This window comes from Salvelinus sp. IW2-2015, linkage group LG18, assembly GCF_002910315.2.
Source record: "Salvelinus sp. IW2-2015 linkage group LG18, ASM291031v2, whole genome shotgun sequence".
NCBI lineage: Eukaryota > Metazoa > Chordata > Actinopteri > Salmoniformes > Salmonidae > Salvelinus > Salvelinus sp. IW2-2015.
The window spans coordinates 65,555,516-65,574,449 of record NC_036858.1 but is presented as its reverse complement, the minus strand read 5'-3'; the positions used below and the strand labels follow the sequence as shown (position 1 = coordinate 65,574,449).

General features: G+C 44.3%; 2 protein-coding genes across 4 annotated transcripts in view; one reads left to right on the top strand and one right to left on the bottom strand.

The window, feature by feature from the left end:
• Nucleotides 1-26: 26 nt before the first annotated feature.
• Nucleotides 27-8,805, bottom strand: LOC111978216 (cAMP-dependent protein kinase type I-alpha regulatory subunit). Of its 2 annotated transcripts, none has more exons than XM_024008150.3 (11): nt 8,666-8,805; nt 7,332-7,557; nt 6,989-7,156; nt 4,901-4,992; nt 4,712-4,773; nt 4,559-4,605; nt 3,976-4,134; nt 1,279-1,339; nt 954-1,075; nt 779-860; nt 27-564 (listed from the first exon to the last, which is right to left on the bottom strand). In XM_024008150.3, exons 2-11 carry the CDS (start codon nt 7,503-7,505, stop codon nt 392-394), a joined length of 1,140 nt encoding a protein of 379 aa, XP_023863918.1. In that variant the 5' UTR covers nt 7,506-7,557; nt 8,666-8,805; the 3' UTR covers nt 27-391. The 2 variants fall into 2 exon arrangements, with proteins under 2 accessions (XP_023863918.1, XP_023863919.1); XM_024008151.3 differs by having other exon boundaries at nt 7,332-7,532.
• Nucleotides 8,806-10,486: 1,681 nt separating this feature from the next.
• LOC111978573 (WD repeat domain phosphoinositide-interacting protein 1) overlaps nt 10,487-18,934 on the top strand; it is a 23,527-nt gene continuing 15,079 nt past the window's right edge. For both annotated transcript variants that reach the window (XM_024008695.3, XM_070448658.1), the window contains exons 1-7: nt 10,487-10,820; nt 12,724-12,806; nt 13,435-13,604; nt 13,859-13,955; nt 14,063-14,160; nt 14,408-14,500; nt 14,893-14,963. In XM_024008695.3, the coding sequence (XP_023864463.1) occupies nt 10,744-10,820; nt 12,724-12,806; nt 13,435-13,604; nt 13,859-13,955; nt 14,063-14,160; nt 14,408-14,500; nt 14,893-14,963 (689 nt within the window). In that variant the 5' untranslated portion in view covers nt 10,487-10,743. The remainder of the gene's footprint in view (nt 10,821-12,723; nt 12,807-13,434; nt 13,605-13,858; nt 13,956-14,062; nt 14,161-14,407; nt 14,501-14,892; nt 14,964-18,934) is intronic.

The following is an 18,934-nucleotide window of genomic DNA, read 5'->3' as shown; positions in this document are numbered from 1 at the left end:
GGTAGGGGATGTGTTATGGGGTTACATCCGGGATTAGGGGGTGGGTACAGGGGTAGGGGATGTGTTATGTGGTTACATCCGGGATTAAGGGGTGGGTACAGGGTAGGGGATGTGTTATGGTGTTACATAGGGGATTACGGGGTGGGGTGTGTTATGGTGTTACAAAGGGGATGGGGATTAGAGGGTACAGGGAGTGGGGTGTGTTATGGGGTTACATTGGGGATTAGGGGGTGGGGATTAGAGGGTACAGGGAGTGGGTGTGTAATGGGGTTACATCGGGGATTAGGGGGTGGGGTAAAGTGTGTTATGGGTTTACAAAGGGGATTAGGGGGTACAGGGGGTGTTCTGGGGTTACAAAGGGGATTAGGGGTACAGGAGGTGGGGAAACCCCTCAGACAGACAGTGACACGAAGCTGTTGTACTGTTGGATGTTGCGTTTGAGAATGTCCGAGCAGGGTCCCAGGACACGCTCAAACCGCGGTCGGTCCAGCTTCACACACTTCAGAGGACCGCGGGCGACCACAGTGGCAGCACGGGGACGGTTCATCAGCAGGGCAATCTCACCTGGAGGAACGGAGTACATGTTCAATACAAAGCAGGCTTCACAAATCTGGTTAATTTAAATATAACCTCCATATGTGAGAGGCTTCACAACTCAGGTTAGAGCTTTGTGCTTATTCATCATACCACCTTAAAATGTGAGATTCAGGATTAAATAGTGCATATATAAACAAATTAATCTAGAAAGAAACTTGATGCCTGAGGAGGTTCTTCTTACCAAAGTAGTCAGACGGTTGTAACCTCCCAACTTCCACAAACTCCTCGTTCTCAGAGCGACGCTGCAACACAGCTGCAGAACCCTACAGAACACCAACATCAGGGTAGTGTTCAGTAGGGAGAAAAGGTGTTGAAACAGAGTGAAACGGGGAGGTACTTTAGTGTGATGTGCATACCTCCAGTATGATGAAGAACTCGTCGCCAGGCTCTCCCTGCACCACGATCTTCTGTCCGTCATCAAACTGCACCGGCTCCAGAGAGTCAGCCACCGTCAGACGCTCCCATTTGTCCAGAGACTCTGAGGGGTGGAGTCACAAGATGGGGGCGTATGTAACATCACAATACTGAACCAAAAGAAAACAACTGTACAGTACAGCTAGGTGGTAGAGGAAGGGTTATTAACCCCTCCGGCAATGAACAGCATCCTGAAAGCCACTGTATGCTATAATCATTATTATTACAGGGGAAAAGTCAAAGATGAGAAGAAACAGTGAGCCTTACCTAAGATGGAGACTTTGCTGAGGAACTCCTCGTACATCTTCCTCTTCCTCAAAGTGCTGCCCTGTAAACAACAACAATCCTAATGTTTATTCCCGAGTTCTGACGTTTGTTGTAAGCCTTCAAACGCCATCATGCATCTGCTGCTCATAGGGCTAATCTTTTGTAGTTGTCTCCAATGTTCCCTCCAATTTTTTACGGCACTGAGCAAATTTCAGGTCTGCTGAGCGAAAACTTGACGATAGTGAAAATTCTGTACAACTTCCAGCACGTATTTACAGTGAACACTAAGGCTGTACACCCTTTGAACTACAGTTAACAGTGGCCAGGTAGGCTATTTGATCATAATGTACAGTAGACCTACCAGAGTGGCCTACAATCAAAAACAATAGAGAAAATGCATGCCATAGCATTTCAACATGGAAAAAGCTGTTCTATCATTTTGCATACAATAGCAGCCAATGTGTGGTGTTCAATGTAGGCCTACATTCCATGAGACTTTAGAAACAAAACATAAAGGGCTTGACATTAACCTGTTTATCCACTTGTCCTTCAGACATGGAGGTGACTGAAATACTGTTGTTTTGCTTGATGAAAGAAACCACTTTACAAAATAAAATGCATTATTATTCCCATACCATTATTACAAAGAATCAGACAAATTATGCTACCCTCTGCCTATTAGCTACTTAGCTCATTCAACCCGGTGTCAAAATACAACACTGCCCATTTACAAAAAATAAATAAAATAAAGCTCTTTTCTTGACTCGCTTTTCAAAGAGGTCTAGAAATGTACACGTTTTGTGCTCTTGTAGGAAGCAATCACTCCCCTATTACTGACTACAAATGATCTATAACTGGGCTAATAACTCACTAACTAGCAACGGATATGAAGAAAATGTGCACACGTGGCTACATGCAACTCTCGCTTTGATCTCAAAACAAGCGTACATACTCACGACCGCTCATGCTGTAAACACAGTCCAGTTCAAATATGGCACAAATCCATATACTGCAACGGTCTATTTGCATATAGACCTACTGCAGCTATGATTGGTTATGCCACACCGGTCTGTGTAAAGCACGGGCTGAGTCGTGTGTGTCAATGCAATAGAAACCTACTCAGATGCGTTCTGCCTACAACTAAATCTCTTGCATAGTTTATTATGGTGCATTGAAAATGGCTAATAATGCATTGATTCGAATCACAATTGCCACAGTAAAGGGAAACATTGATAGTGTTAGCAGGGAAAACTGTAGAACAGTGGTAAACCAACCTTTTCTGAGTCAAGATCACTTTGAGTCAAAATGCACGCTCAGATGTTTTTAACGTGACGAAAAAAACATAACCCTATGCAACATTAACCAATTATAAACAGTACTGTAGCAATGAGGTTGCTCAGTATGCTATAGGCCCAATACAATATAACCGCATATTAGCTTCGCTTGAATTGCCAATGCATTGTTGTTTGGGCAATTTTTTGGTATTATATTTCAAAATTTGAGGTAGGCTATATGACCACACCAGTAATAGATCCGTTGTTGTATTACTTCTATGCTCACTCAGCTGTGCTTCACATTTAAAATGATTTGCTTTTTATTACTGGGCTGATGGTGCCTGCATCTGATGGTCAGTCTCAGCAGAGGAACAGAGCATCTCAACATCCCTCCATTCTCCCTTTCCTCCACTGACACTGACCAAAAAGGGTCACTGTCTTCTAGCTGATGGCACAACTTGAGTCACACCGCATTATTTCTGCCTTATGCACAAATTCATGTTGTTACTCATATGAGAAAAGTGAAATATTATTTAATATTAAATAATACCGAAGACGCTAATAATAACAGCGTAAGCCTATCTACTTTCCTACTCATTCATTACTGCTGCAGTGCTTGTTGTAGCACTGAGTGGAAATAGGAAGAACGTGCATTTTATGGCTTATAAAAGTGTTGAATACAAAGTGTTGACAGTACAGAGTAAGAATTTAACATCAACTCACTCATAAAAACAGCATCTCTTTGCTGTACTTGTTGACAGTCTCTCTCTAGCCATGGTTTTAAACATTTAGAAATCTCAGAATAAAATTTGCTGTAGCTTTCTTTTATGCCCGCTATGTTACTGCAGACACTGTAATCTGAGCCATCCGATTGGCCAGCGGTAGACCTTTCGTGCATTTGATTTGCTCTCAAGGCACGCTGGTAAGGCAGAGTTTGTATCTTCAGACACATGAAATGGTTCAAAATGGCAACAGTTGGCCTATCCGGCGCATAGGACAGCTGAATCAGGTGCACTTACCGCCAACAGCCAGAGACAAATTAAAAAAAATATTAACATAAGGCTTTATCATTGGGTTTTTAACAGAAATGTTTGCCGATCAACTAGGAATGCCTTGGAGATTGACGTGACCACTGCTCTAGAAAGTTGAGAGAAGTTCAATCTAGTGCTTCTCTCTGTGGGCTGATATTTCTGCACGGCAGTCCCGGGGGAGCTGTGCCGACAGTCTCTGTGCTACTGCGCGCATGCAGCTTAGAGGGAACATTGGTTGTCTGTATATTCAATTCATTAAATCCAGCAGTTATAAAAATCATAGCAATTCCACCTGTCCCTACTCATCGTTAATTATTCCAAAAGTATTGAAGGTAAATCAACAAATTGGGTCAGTCAGGTGAAGTGTCATAGCAGAGCAGGGCGAGGCTCACCATGAGTATCCTCCTGTAGCTGTCTCTGTCGATGCCCCACAGTTTGACGTTGGTTTTGGCTCGGACGGTGGCAGCCCTGGGGGTCCCGTAGATCAGGGCCAACTCTCCAAAGCTGCCCCCCTCCCCGATATTGGTCACCCACTCATTGTTGACATACACCTGGCAGGAAGGTGTGGGGGGGGGTGTTTAGACATTTAGACCAGGTAAGGTTAGTAAAATACTGTCTCTATTAGATGTTGTCGTTTCTGCCTATGTCTATGTCGTTTCTTGTATTGTGTAGAAATAATTAGGTTTGGCCATCTAATTAGAATCCTATTTCTATGAGAGTAGGCATGCTAAGGTATTAGATAACAGGAATCTGAATAACCAAGTAACAGATGACAAAAAATAACATATAAAAAGAGTTGCAAAAGTAAGCCTGTCATATTCCGGTGGGGGGGGGGGGAACAAGACAAGCTTTCAACTTGGGGGCCTGTCTTTTTTTTTTTTTAAATGGAACGCTTGTGTGTGTGTTAACACGAGAGTCATTGTGCAAAAGCAAAAAGAGTGTTGTTGGTTCCTAAAATACATCAAAGAGACGTACATCCGTCTCTCCTTGGTCGATGACGTAGAAATTATCCCCCTCATCACCTGACAGGGAAGAGAGGATATTGTTCATATTTTCTCTGGAATAAAAAGACATTCAGGTCTAATTTAATTTCCACTGAATCTAAAGAAAAATAAGATCCTACTGTACCTTGCATAATGATAGTCTCTCCAGCGATGTAGGTAACTGAAAACATGGCATCAAATATGTCACTGCGAATAAAGATTGTATTTGTTAAGCTTTTGTAAAAATATTAAAGTTTGTGACTTGATCAGTGGGATTGATAAACTCATTGACAACCAAACTTTACAGACAAATCAAAGCCTGTTAACAACATACCTCCTCTCGTTGTCATCCAAGTGAGAGAAAAGCACATTCTTTTCGATAGCTTTAGCCAGGGCAGCCATTGTTTTGTAGTCTTTAGGAATGACCTTGAAAACAAAACGCATCCAAGATTAGGCATTTCACCCAAGCTATTCACAAGATCTCCAGCCAGCCCATAAATGACTAAGTAGAGGACACTTTTGTGGACTAGTCTGAGCGACTGTGTTTTGTGGACTAGTCTGAGCGACTGTGTTTTGTGGACTAGTCTGAGCGACTGTGTTTTGTGGACTAGTCAGGGATGCAAACTGGTGAGGGCCCAAAAAGGTGACACTTTTTTTAGCATGTTTGTGCAAAAAGAAATGTATCCCTGCTAGGAGGAAATGCAGGTTTTAACTAATTAAACAACAAAGAATATGATCTACATGATCAGTCTCTGTGTGTAAAATAAGTGGTTAATGTGAACCTAACTCATAGGTAAAAAAAATAAAGAAAGCAATTCAATGTTATTTGTTGCCTAGACTTTACTGCAAATGACCCTCAAGTCTTGAGAAAAAACAATACACTTATATTGCAGTTAGACATGAGAGCCTTTATAATAGAACGCTTGTGACCACACACACACATAAATATTGCACTTGGGGAAAAAACATATTGGGAAAAAAACAAATACAATGAAACAAAAACGCAGCTATTTTTGCTCTATTATAGAGGCCACTTATAGTAGACATCAATCAAGTACACAAGGCTACATGTGTGCAAAAATAACGTTCACCGAGTAAAAAAAATTAATAATCCCCTTCACTCACACACAAGTGTTACTGTCAAGTGCAACACAACAAAGGCAATATCTTTGGGCTACACTGCACATTATTAAATTTTCTGCCTGTGGACATATGTCCTACAATGTGCCAGCAGAGCAAGATACCCTTTGTTGGCATAATTGATCTCTTTCAGGCAGAGTACACCTGGCATAACCCTTTTTATCCGCTGTATTGAAAAAGGTGAGAAATAGGGAAAGTGTGTGGTGTTTCTTTCACCTCTATAGTGGCATCCAGCTTAAGCCATGCCCAACTCCAGCTACACTTGATCCCTGAATCCACTTGTTTAACAAGCAACGCCTCATTTTCACCTAATTCTCTCTTTCTGAAAATTAACCACATACTGTAGAGGTTAAACATTAGTTCACAGATCGTAGTTAGTTCGTTAGCAAATTAACTAGTCAACATTTCACACAGATTCCCAGGATCCAGTAAGCAACTAACGTGTTATAACTTGAGAAACGGCAAGGAGTCATATACCAGTTAATACTATAGCGAATTGGTTAGGTTACTAATGTTAGCTCATCTGATGTTGTAACGTTAGCTGTCTGACTTTATTAGCCAGCTACTTTTCACATCATAAACTCAATTATTTGATCAGTTAGGCTGGCTAATGTTGCTCAATATTTCTCTGGCTAGCTAATGGAGAATTCGATCCAGCTAGCAAGATAACGTTACTTAGCAATGCTAACGATACTTGTTCCACCACATTTTCTCCCTCACCTCAAACTATTCAAATGCCAGTTGTTTTTTGGTTACAGCTCATGAGGCGCTGATGCTGTAACTAGCAAATTGGTTGTCTCTTCTCTCTTCAGTAGCATGCTGCATTCTGTTGCTATGTGAACGATGGATACAGCCTTGGATACAGCCAGTATTGCGCCGAAAGCGCATCACTCGTTTGCTTACAGACAGTAGTGTGATCCAAAGCCAAGCATCCCTGGGACTAGTCCGAGTGACTGTGTTTTGTGGGCCAGTCCGAGTGACTGTGTTCTGTGGGCCAGTCCGAGTGACTGTGTTCTGTGGGCCAGTCCGAGTGACTGTGTTCTGTGGGCCAGTCCGAGTGGACTGTGTGCTGTAGGCCAGTCCGAGTTGACTGTGGTCTGTGGGCCAGTCCGAGTGACTGTCTTCTGTGGGCCAGTCCGAGTGACTGTCTTCTGTGGGCCAGTCCGAGTGACTGTCTTCTGTGGGCCAGTCCGAGTGACTGTGTTTTGTTGATGCTGTGTTGTTTTAGTAGAGCCATGTGTTTGAAGGTGATTTCCTTTTTTTCCTGCGTGCGTTTCCTCACCTTTCTGACATAGGATGCAGCGTCCTCCTCTGTGTAGACCTCAGCGCTGATGGCTCCTCTCCGCCGGCGACCCTTGACAACGGGGTTCATGGGAGGAGACACCTCCTCATCCCTGGAGTCAGAACGGCTGCTGGCCTTCTGCTGGTTTAGGATCTGCTTGGCCTCCTCCTGCACGAGGTCACAAACATCCAATCAGCTGGCAGGGGAATGCTTTACAATATAAAAGGCACTACAATGATAAAACTACTTTCATGGAAGGGCCTGTCAGGTCTGGAGGTACACAGCTAGACGGTACGCATGCATGCACGCACGCAGATGCACGCATACACACCACCCTACCCACCTTCTCCAGCCTCTCAAAGTACTCTCTGAGGAATGCCATGGGTCTGTCAGGCCTGGAGGTACACAGCTGGACGATGCAGTCCTTCAGCAACTGCTGGATGTTGTGTTTCTGCACGTAGAGCTCACACTCCCTCAGACTCCTCTCCTCCTCACTGCTCGTACTGCTCGACGCCATCACGATGTGCTCCTGCTCCGCTACGACCTGGTAAACAAATCTGACCTTTGAACTAGAGATGGAGAGAGACAACTTGGATGGTTACTTCTATCATTTTCTGAAAGAGTTACAATGCTCTTCTAATGTGGTTGTTATTGTCTTCTAAAATGAGGGCGCATGTGAGACAGAAATAAAGTGAAGAGAGGTGTTGCAGGGATGCTTGATGGAAATGTGGTCATATGATGTGATTACATCTTACTAAGTGGTAAACCCACTGTATCCTTGCTTGATGTCATCTGACATTTCTTATCAGTTTCATAATGCAGAGGTCAGGATTACTGTATATCATAAACAGTAAATAGCACCATGTCATTCCTAATCTAACAAAGTAGATTATCAAAGACGGAGCCAGATAGCAAGCACGCCATGCTGCTTTACTACTAAAGACAGGATCTATTGCATTGGTAAAGTTAAGTCCTCCACCAAAGGGTTACATTGTACTGTTCAGTCGCATCACTCTAAGGCAGATCATGAGGATACAAATGATAGAAACAACCATTTATATCAAGCATTAATAAACTAAATATCTAGCCGGGCTAATGTTGACTAGGATTTCAGACAGTTCTTGAATGTCCTGTTATCTAGTGATGCGTATTGCTCTGGCGTTTACTGCTTATGAACTTTCTCCTGGAATAATATGAGAGATGTCAAAAAAAACGTTGATTGGAGCAGTAACGTTTACCAGTTGGAAGGGTAAAAGTATAAAGCAAACGCTGGTTGGCTACGATGCTAGTTAGCTAGCTATATTAGCTATTGCCTTCAAATACAAACAGGGAGCATAACCGATGACAGCATTCAAGACCTAGCTAGTTAGCTAAGTTAGGCCTTTAATACGTAGTTAACTAGGTACTAGAGTTAGTACGCGTCACATCGCTGTTTGGTCGCAGATTACTGGTACGTTAGCTAGTTAGTTAACTTAAACATACTAATGACGAAGCTAGCTTGCAAAAAAATTATTGATTGATATCAAATCTAGCTAACTAGTTGGCATTTAGGCCTGCAAAGCCCTCTTGCCAATGACGCCATCTTGAGCTCTATCATAAACAAATGCGAGGCGGAGGCTACATATCCCGCAATTGCAAGGACATCAATTTTCAACGACGAAGCATGTAAATACTTACAAGAACCCGCGAATTCTTACCGAGCCCTTCGTCACTGACTCGGTTTTGGATGTTATTTCCACAAGCGTACCAAATTTCTCCCTTCGACTTTCCAAATCCTTGGACCGCTGCCCCACCGGATACGGGTTTAGGACCAATCACGAGCCGTCATTGACGTCAATTCGCCTCGTTCTGACATGTGAGCCGTAACCCTTGGCAACATTAAAGGGGAACGCACGGAAATCATGACGTCAATGGGAAAATTATTAAAATGATAGCGGATAGAAGGACCGGATAGTCTCCTATTCAAAATGTCCCATGAACAGTGAGTGGGTGGAGCATCCTCTATTCAAATACATCTCAATATAGGAATATTTTTTGGGGTGAGATTGTTGTTTTAGATTMATGTCTGCACGCTATGCCTCAGCAGTTCAGGCTTATAATAAACAATAGATGGCAGTGCCATTGGATTATATTTATGTTTCATGATTGATCAGCCAAGGAATTTGTAAAATACATTGTTGGTATGCATAGCTTTTGTGCAAACTGCAAATGTTTTTATTTTTTATTTTACTCTGCAAAGCTTCACATAGAAAGATGTGTCAAAGATGGTCAGCAAAACATTCAATGGGTCCATCCATTTGATGCAGCACACTCCAACCGATCAAAACAATTCCTCGTGCCCAGAATGAAGGTAAAATTAAATAAACGCAATCGTTTCATTTAGAATGGGCGGTTCTCTCTGTACTTTTTCTGGGGAGTTTTATTGTAAATGAGGAGATTCGATTAATCTCGGACGGGCGACCGAGGATGCGTGTTTTGCACCGGGTGGAAGTTGATTGCATTCGTTGTTGTCTCCCGGGTGTGACGAAATCGKCTCAAAACAAAGTGACGTGGAGCACGTGGAGTAACGCTGAGTGTTACACCTTGATCACACTGACAGCGTCATCGAGATTTGGTACACCAGAAATACATTAATTTCCAATGGAACGCTGTATTTGCCTTGCAGCATTGCATTGCAGAGGGTTCTGTGTGGTACATGCATTAGATTTATCGTACCTCTATGCATCAAATTGTATGCATAGACAGATTGACGAAATGGTAGCAGAAGGTGAATGTTGAACTTTTGCTGCGTACTATTTTCGCAATGATGCTGTAGGTGCGATCAGGGCCTTCTTGCCATACGGTATACATTTTACTTAGTCTTCACAATACATGCCGCATCACAACAAAAAGTATAATTGTACACATTAGCAACGTCTTCCGTGGTTTACTACTGGTACCGCACACAAGTCAAAGCAAAGCACAAATTGAAAAAATCCAACACGCGCGACAAACTGCACACAATGAATGCTACGCAACCTAGTCCTGCAGATGAGTCGCAGTGGTGTGTATTGCCTCYCAATGAAATTAATGAATTTCTGCCTGAACACATACAGTTCACACAACCGATGTGCGTAGGATTCTGTGTTTTCACATGCACAAGTGATTTGCTTTACCAATGAAAACGAGATAGAAAATTAAAACATTCATTTTGATTGAAAATATATGTTGTATGTTTCTGGACGATGCACCATGCTGCCTTGTAGACAAAATGACCGAGCAGCACATACTGTTCGATTTGAGAAGGGCGCTCCTGCTCCTCCCTCCCCGCTTTCGACCTATGACGTACCAGGCCTTTACCCAGTGCCGCACGGCAGCATAATCGAATCCACCCAATCAGATACATGTTTTGAAAAGGTTGGACAATCTGAGTGGTGCAGAGGTAGTCTCCAAGTTCCAACCAGCCAATAGAAAAGGGCACAAAAGTGACGCATCCAGCCCTCAGCTGTTTTTGTTTTTGTCTGCCTCCTGTTAACTCTAGAAGTTAGGGTTAAAACAGAATACAAGCGCCGTGTTCTAAAATAGAAGAAACAACAAATACTTTTATTTTCAGGATTCAAGCCATCAATTTCCAATTTGTATAGCATGTATTACATTGTAATAACTCATCTCAAGCGCATACGTGTGTAGAGGAGCTGGGTTTCGGGGTGATCGATCCGAACACAGGCCACTGAACTAGGGCAGTGGAGCAGGACAGGATAATCACTGTGGACGAGATGGAGGAACGGGAGACATCCGACGGTCCGGGAGGGCCTCAAGGCTTGATCAGCGCCTCGTTCAACCAGGACACCACGTAAGCAAGCGCCCTGTCTGCCAACTCGGGCCAGTTCTAGCGTATTCAACTTGTCACACTGTTAGAAGATTCTTCTTGCATAATCTAGGCAGTAAATCTGTATGCGTCTGTCTAGCTGTAATATGGTCTGTCTGTTGGTCTGTAGCAGATATATGTTAATGTATGAATTCTATCTTCCTACCTAACCCACTTGTGCATGTAGTTTATCAATGTTAATACAATTGTCCCATGGTGTCTCATCAACACAGTTCCTAAAATATAGGTTAGTACCTTGTGAAGTACGCCACCACACTACGAAGGCTTATAGATAGATGGCCAGAGAAAAGTATCCAGGCAAGATTTGACCTACAGTAGAGGTACTGGTCAGCGCAGCAGACTATTGTGCAAATTCGTTTTTTGTCTCCGATGATGACACATGCAATGAGTTGTGGAACTGTCATGATTTCTTGAAGCACTAAGGCTATCACCACTGCATGCATGGTGCGGTTGTAGGAATTGCATTATGACAAAGGGTCTTTGGGTATGGGATCCCATGCTAGGTAACATTATGAATGTTGGAAGTTGAGTGTGAGTGATAGAGGAGCAGCCAGAGACTGTTGATCTACAGGGCGGTTACAGGTGTAGTAACAGCCAGGTGGTCAAACAYACATGTTAATGTTAGATCTCTGCCATTTTCAATCATCCTCAGACATGATAAGATAAGACAAGCAGCAGTTAGGCTATATGTTGCCTGGGGTAGGCCTATATCCCACTGAACCACGCACCTGTTCAACTCTGAGTAGTGGTTGCCCTCAGGCACAGATCTAGGATCAGCTCACCCTCCACATAGCGTAACCTAAACCATAAGGGGGGAAATGTTAAACTGATATTAGATCAGTGTCTACTCTAGAATGAATATGATCCTATATCTTCCTAGTCCATCCTATTCCACCTGTTGACAGATGCCTGTCCCTCCTTTTCTCTACACAGTATCTCTGTATATGCCCATAGTGTGCTTGATTATCAGGGGTGTTTGAAGTGCCTAGGGTGATCACATGACCTGAGTCAACCCTTGCTGTGTTGACCATACAGCACACTGTGTATCCTTCATTTCCCCCTGACTGCTATATATAGCTCAGTGGGTAGTGAGCCATTTCATGTATCCCCTACATTTCCTGGTAAGCGAAGTGTGTACAAAGGCTTTCCTTAGAAAACATCCTCTGCCTTTAGTGGTCCAATCAGCCTTGGTCCAATCAGCCTTTCCGCTCATAAGCGTAGCGTCATTTAAGAATGCACTGAGTAAAGGTAGTAGTTGATAGAGGTGTCCCGGTTAGAGAACAAGGATAGGGAGAGAGACTTGAGGTTCAGTTTACAGTGTTTGAGCTCCCATTTATTTTCTCCAATCAAAGATCCATTTCATTTCCATGAATTACTTGTGTGATTTTGATATTGGACTCTCAGATAACAAAAGACAAATGCTGGAGAGGTTTTTACATCTGTCCGGATTGTTTGTCACTGAACTCATTCGATTTTATTGTATGGTTTTTCCATTGTTTGTTCATTTAGTTTAAGAGGTATAGCGTGTGTAACTCTGTGTTGTTGCATGTGTCGAACTGCTTTGCTTTATCTTGGCCAGGTCGCAGTTGCAAATGAGAACTTGTTCTAAACTAGCCTACCTGGTTATATAAAGGTGAAATAAAAACAAGGTAGATGATTATTTAGATTATGGCACGACAAGTGAACATCCAGCCTATTTGGTTATAACATATTAACAAACTGTAACCTTCAATCAAACCTTGAGAGGAGATTATGATGAAACCATTATGGCGGTTTACAACACTACACCCCTATAGTGGATTATAGACTACACACATAGTGGACGCCATCTTGGATGTGTAACAACAGTTGGGTCTCTGTGTTTCAGCTCTCTATCAGTGGGCACTAAGTCAGGCTACAGACTCTTCTCTGTCACCTCAGTGGACAAGATGGACTGCATCCACGAAGGAGGTGAGTGAGTGTCCTTATAGCTTGTGTGTACTGGTAGCTACAGTTAAACACTAAGCTGGTATCCTAGCACCGGGACAAAACAAACACCCAATAAGCTGTGGTCAGGTCAACTAGCATGGTTGAACAGTAGTCTTGTAACCAGAGAACAAGTTGTTCTAAGCTGACATAGCCCTCCCTCTCCTACATATGTAAACAATGGTAGAGAGCAGTGTTACATCATAAGCCTGTTCCCAGTAATGCATTCTACAAGTATTTTATCAGTGTTTCATATCACAGAGAGAGGAAAGTGTGTGATCCTATGAATGTTTTAGTTTGAATGAATGATGGAATGAATGATGGAAAGTGTGTGTGTGTGTGTGTGGTATGTATGTATGTATGTATGTATGTATGTATGTATGTATGTATGTGTGTGTGTGTGTGTGTGTGTGTGTGTGTGTGTGTGTGTGTGTGTGTGTGTGTGTGTGTGTGTGTGTGTGTGTGTGTGTGTGTGTGTGTGTGTGTGTGTGTGTGTGTATGCACAGTGTTTTATATTAGCACTTGTATGTGATTTAACCCTTCCAACTTCCCTCCCTCTCCCTCCTTTTCCCCCCTTCCCCATCCCTCCCTCTCCTTCCCCTCCCTCTACCAGCGGAGTGTCCAGACGTGTACATCGTGGAGCGGTTGTTCTCTAGCAGTCTGGTGGCGGTGGTCAGTCTCTCCATGCCCCGACGTATGAACGTCTACCACTTCAAAAGGGGAACAGAGATCTGCAACTATAGCTACTCTAACAACATCCTCTCAGTCCGGCTCAACAGACAGGTAATGGACCTATTCCAAACCCATTCCTCACCGCTACACTCCTAGAAAAAAGGTGCTATCTAAAATGTTAAAGGGTTCCCCATAGGACAGCCGAAGAACCCTTTTGGAACCCTTTTTTCTAAGACTGTATACTTAGGTCAGATTGAGGCCCCATTCCAATCCAATCTCTCTCACCAATCCTGAGATCAACTCCCATTCCAAACCTATCCCATCTTCCAGCTCTGCAGCAACGTTTCCCTCTCTTTCCCCTGTAGAGGCTGGTGGTGTGTCTGGAGGAGTCAGTGTACATCCACAACATCAAAGACATGAAGCTGCTGAAGACGCTGCTCAACACGCCCCACAACCCCTCGGGTACTGAATACGCACACACACACACACATGCACAAACACACACACAATTCACCATACCCTCAACTATGCTCAGTTTCTAAACACAGACAAACCCTCCAACCCGTCAGGTCTCTGTGCCCTCTCTGTGAACCATGGTAACTCCTACCTGGCGTACCCTGGCAGTCAGACCATCGGAGAGATCATGGTCTATGACACCAACAACCTGGTAAGACCTGATATTCAAATGACTTCTGCCACAGTGGCTATTCAAACCACTGTCTGCACAGCACAACGCATGGGGTATTCATGTTGACCCCAATGGCAGCTTGTGGGTTAGCTAGTAGAGTAGTTGGAGAGGTAGTTGAGTTGCCTTAATACCTTTGGGTACATGAAGTACAGTCATTGCATGTCACGGCTGTTGAAGTGGTCACATGTTGATGATGTTACTAATGTGTGACCTGTGTTTTCCTCAGAGCAAGGTGACGATGATCCCAGCCCATGACAGTCCCCTGGCAGCCCTCACATTTAACGCTTCAGGAACAAAACTGGCCAGTGCCTCCGAGAGGGTGAGTCTGACTGTTCCTTTCTCTCTCTTTCTGGTTGTCTCTGCCTGTCTTTCAACTGTACCTCTCACTATATATATATATATACACACATATACACTGAGTGTACAAAACATTAGGACACTTACACCTTTTGTCTTGTCCATTCACCCTCTGAATGACACACATACACAATCCATTTCTCAACTGTCTCAAGGCTTAAAAATCCTTCTTTAAACTGTCTCCTCCCCTTCATCTACACTGATTGAAGTGGATTCATCAAGTGGCATCAATAAGGGATCATAGTTTTCACCTGGTCAGTCTGTCATGGAAAGAGCAGGTGTTCCTAATGTTTTGTGCACTCAGTGTACATCTCTGTCTATGGTTCTGTCTGATCATCTCCTCCTCCAATCCAGGGTACAGTGATCAGAGTGTTCACCATCCCAGAGGGACAGAGGCTGTTTGAGTTCCGTAGAGGGATGAAGAGGTCAGTTTATACCAGACTATAGATACTATATGTGTGGACAGACTACAGATACCACAGTTACTACAGACACAACAGACACTACAGATCAAATCAAATTAACTGTTATTTGTCACATGCGCCAAACAGTTGTAGACCTTACCATGAAACACTTACTTATAAGCCCTTAACCAACAATGCCGTTTTAAGAAAATAGAGTTAAGAAAATATTTACTAAATAAACAAACAAAAAACATAGCGGGGCTATATACAGGGGGTACCGGTACCGAGTCAATGTGGAGGCTATATACAGGGGGTACCGGTACCGAGTCAATGTGGAGGCTATATACAGGGGGTACCGGTACCTGTACCGGCTACCCCTGTGATATAGCCTTCTACTCATCTGACTCGTATACCGGTACCCCCCTGCTATGATAGCCTCCACATTGACTGAGGTACGTGGTACCCCTGTATATAGCCTCCACATTGACTCGGTACCGTACCCCTGTATATAGCCTCCAATTGACTCTCGGTACGTACCCTGTATATAGCCTCCACATTGACTGGTACCCGGTACCCCCTGTATATAGCCTCTACATTGATCTCGGTACGGTACCCCCTGTATATAGCCTCCACATTGACTTGGTACCGGTACCCCCTGTATATAGCTTCCCATTGACTTCGGTACCGGTACACTGCCCTGTATATAGCCTCCACATTGACTTGGTTACCGGTACCCCATGTATTAATAGCCTCCACATTGACTTCGGTACCGGTACCCCTGTATATAGCCTCCACCATTGACTTGGGTACCGGGTACCCCTGTATATAGCCTCCACATTGACTTTGGTACCGGTACCCCCTGTATATAGCCTCCACATTGACTTCGGTACCGGTACCCCTGTATATAGCCTCCACAATTGACTTGGTACCGGTGACCCCCTGTATTAAGCCTCACATTGACTCGGTACCGGTACCCCCTGTATAAGCCTCCACATTGACTTGGTACCGGTACCCCTGTATATATGCCTCCACATGACTTGGTACCGGGTACCCCCTGTATATAGCCTCCACATTGACTTGGTACCGGTACGCTGTATATAGCCTCCACATTGACTTGGTACCGGTCCCCTGTATATAGCCTCCACATTGACTTGTACGGTAACCCTGTATATAGTCCACATTGGACTTGGTACGGTACCCCCTGTATATAGCCTCCACATTGACTTGGTACCGGTACCCCCTGTATATAGCCTCCACATTGACTTTGGTACCGGTACCCCCTGTATATAGCCTCAACATTGACTTGGTACCGGTACCCCTGTATATAGCCTCCACATTGACTTTTGTAAAAAAGCCGGTAACCCCATGTATATAGCTTCATCATTGATAACTTTGGGTACCGGTACCCTGTATATAGCCTCCACATTGACTCGGTACCGGTACCCCCTGTATATATAGCCTCCACATTGACTCGGTACCGGTACCCCTTGTATATGCCTCCACATTGACTGGTACCGGTTACCCCCTGTATTATAGCCGTCCACATTGACTCGGTACCGGTACCCTGATAAGCCTCCACATTGACTCGGTACGGTACCTGTATATAAGCCTCCACATTGACTCGGTACGGTACCCCTGTATATAGCTCCACATGACTGGATACCGTACCCCTGATATAGCTCACATTGACTTGGTACCCGGTAATCCCCCGTATATAGCCTCCACATTTGACTTGGTACCGGTACCCCCTGTATATAGCCTCCACATTGACTCGGTACCGGTACCCCTGTATATAGCCTCCACATTGACTCGGTACCGGTACCCTGTATATAGCCTCCACATTGACTCGTACCGGTACCCCTGTATATAGCCTGCCACATTGACCTCAGTACGTACCCCTGTATAGCCTCCACATTATCGTACCGTCCCCCTGTATAATAGCCTCCACATTGACTCTGTACCAGGTACCCCCTGTATATAGCCTCACATTGACTCGGGTACGGTACCCCCTGTATATAGCCTCCACATTGACTCGGTACCGGTACCCCCTGTATATGCCTCCACATTGACTCGGTACCGGTACCCCCTGTATATAGCCTCCACATTGACTCGGTACCGGTACCCCCTGTATATAGCCTCCACATTGACTCGGTACCGGTACCCCCTGTATATAGCCTCCACATTGACTCGGTACGGTACCCCCTGTATATAGCCTCCACATTGACTCGGTACCGGTACCCCCTGTATATAGCCTCCACATTGACTCGGTACCGGTACCCCCTGTATATAGCCTCCACATTGACCTCGGTACGGTACCCCCTGTATATAGCCTCCACATTGACTCGGTAGCCGGTACCCCCTGTATATAGCCTCCACATTGACTCGGTACCGGTACCCCCTGTATATAGCCTCCACATTGACTCGGTACGGTACCCCCTGTATATAGCCTCCCATTGACTCTGGTACCGGTACCCCCTGTATATAGCCTCCACATTGACTCGGTACCGGTACCTGTATATAGCCTCCACACTTGGACTTGGTACCGGTACCCCCGTATATAGCCCTCCACAGTTGACTCGGTACCGGTACCCCCTGTATATAGCCTCCACATTGACTCGTACCGGGTACCCCCTGTATATAGCCTCCACATTGACTCGATACCGGTACCCCCTGTATATAGCCTCCACATTGACTCGGTACCGGTACCCCCTGTATATAGCCCGCTATGTTTTTTGTTTGTTTATTTAGTAAATATTTTTTAACTCTATTTTCTTAAAACGGCATTGTTGGTTAAGGGCTTATAAGTAAGTGTTTCATGGTAAGGTCTACAACTGTTTGGCGCATGTGACAAATAACAGTTAATTTGATTTGATCTGTAGTGTCTGTTGTTGTCTGTAGTAACTGTGGTATTCTGTCGTGTCCACACATATAGTATCTATAGTCTGGTATAAACTGACCTCTTCATCCTCTACGGAACTCAAACAGCCTCTGTCCCTCTGGGATGTGTGAACACTCTGATCACTGTACCCTGGATTGGAGGAGGAGATGATCAGACAGAACCATAGACAGAGATGTACACTGAGTGCACAAAACATTAGGAACACCTGCTCTTTCCATGACAGACTGACCAGGTGAAAACTATGATCCCTTATTGATGCCACTTGATGAATCCACTTCAATCAGTGTAGATGAAGGGGAGGAGACAGTTTAAAGAAGGATTTTTAAGCCTTGAGACAGTTTGAGAAATGGATTGTGTATGTGTGTCATTCAGAGGGTGAATGGACAAGACAAAAGGTGTAAGTGTCCTAATTTTTTGTACACTCAGTGTATATGTGTGTATATATATATATATAGTGAGAGGTACAGTTGAAAGACAGGCAGAGACAACCAGAAAAGAGAGAGAAAGGAACAGTCAGACTCACCCTCTCGGGGCACTGGCCAGTTTTGTTCCTGAAGCGTTAAATGTGAGGGCTGCCAGGGGACTGTCATGGGCTGGGATCATCGTCACCTTGCTCTGAGGAAAACACAGGTCACACATTAGTAACATCTCATCATCATGTGACCACTTCAACAGCCGTGACATGCAATGACTGTACTTCATGTACCCAAAGGTATTAAGGCAACTCAACTACCTCTCCAACTACTCTACTGCTAACCCACAAGCTGCCATTGGGGTCAACATGAATACCCCATGCGTTGTGCTGTGCAGACAGTGGTTTGAATAGCCACTGTGGCAGAAGTCATTTGAATATCAGGTCTTACCAGGTTGTTGGTGTCATAGACCATGATCTCTCCGATGGTCTGACTGCCAGGGTACGCCAGGTAGGAGTTACCATGGTTCACAGAGAGGGCACAGAGACCTGACGGTTGGGGGTTTGTCTGTGTTAGAAAACTGAGCATAGTTGAGGGTATGGTGAATTGTGTGTGTGTTGTGCAGTGTGTGTGTGCGTATTCAGTACCCGAGGGTTGTGGGCGTGTTGAGCAGCGTCTTC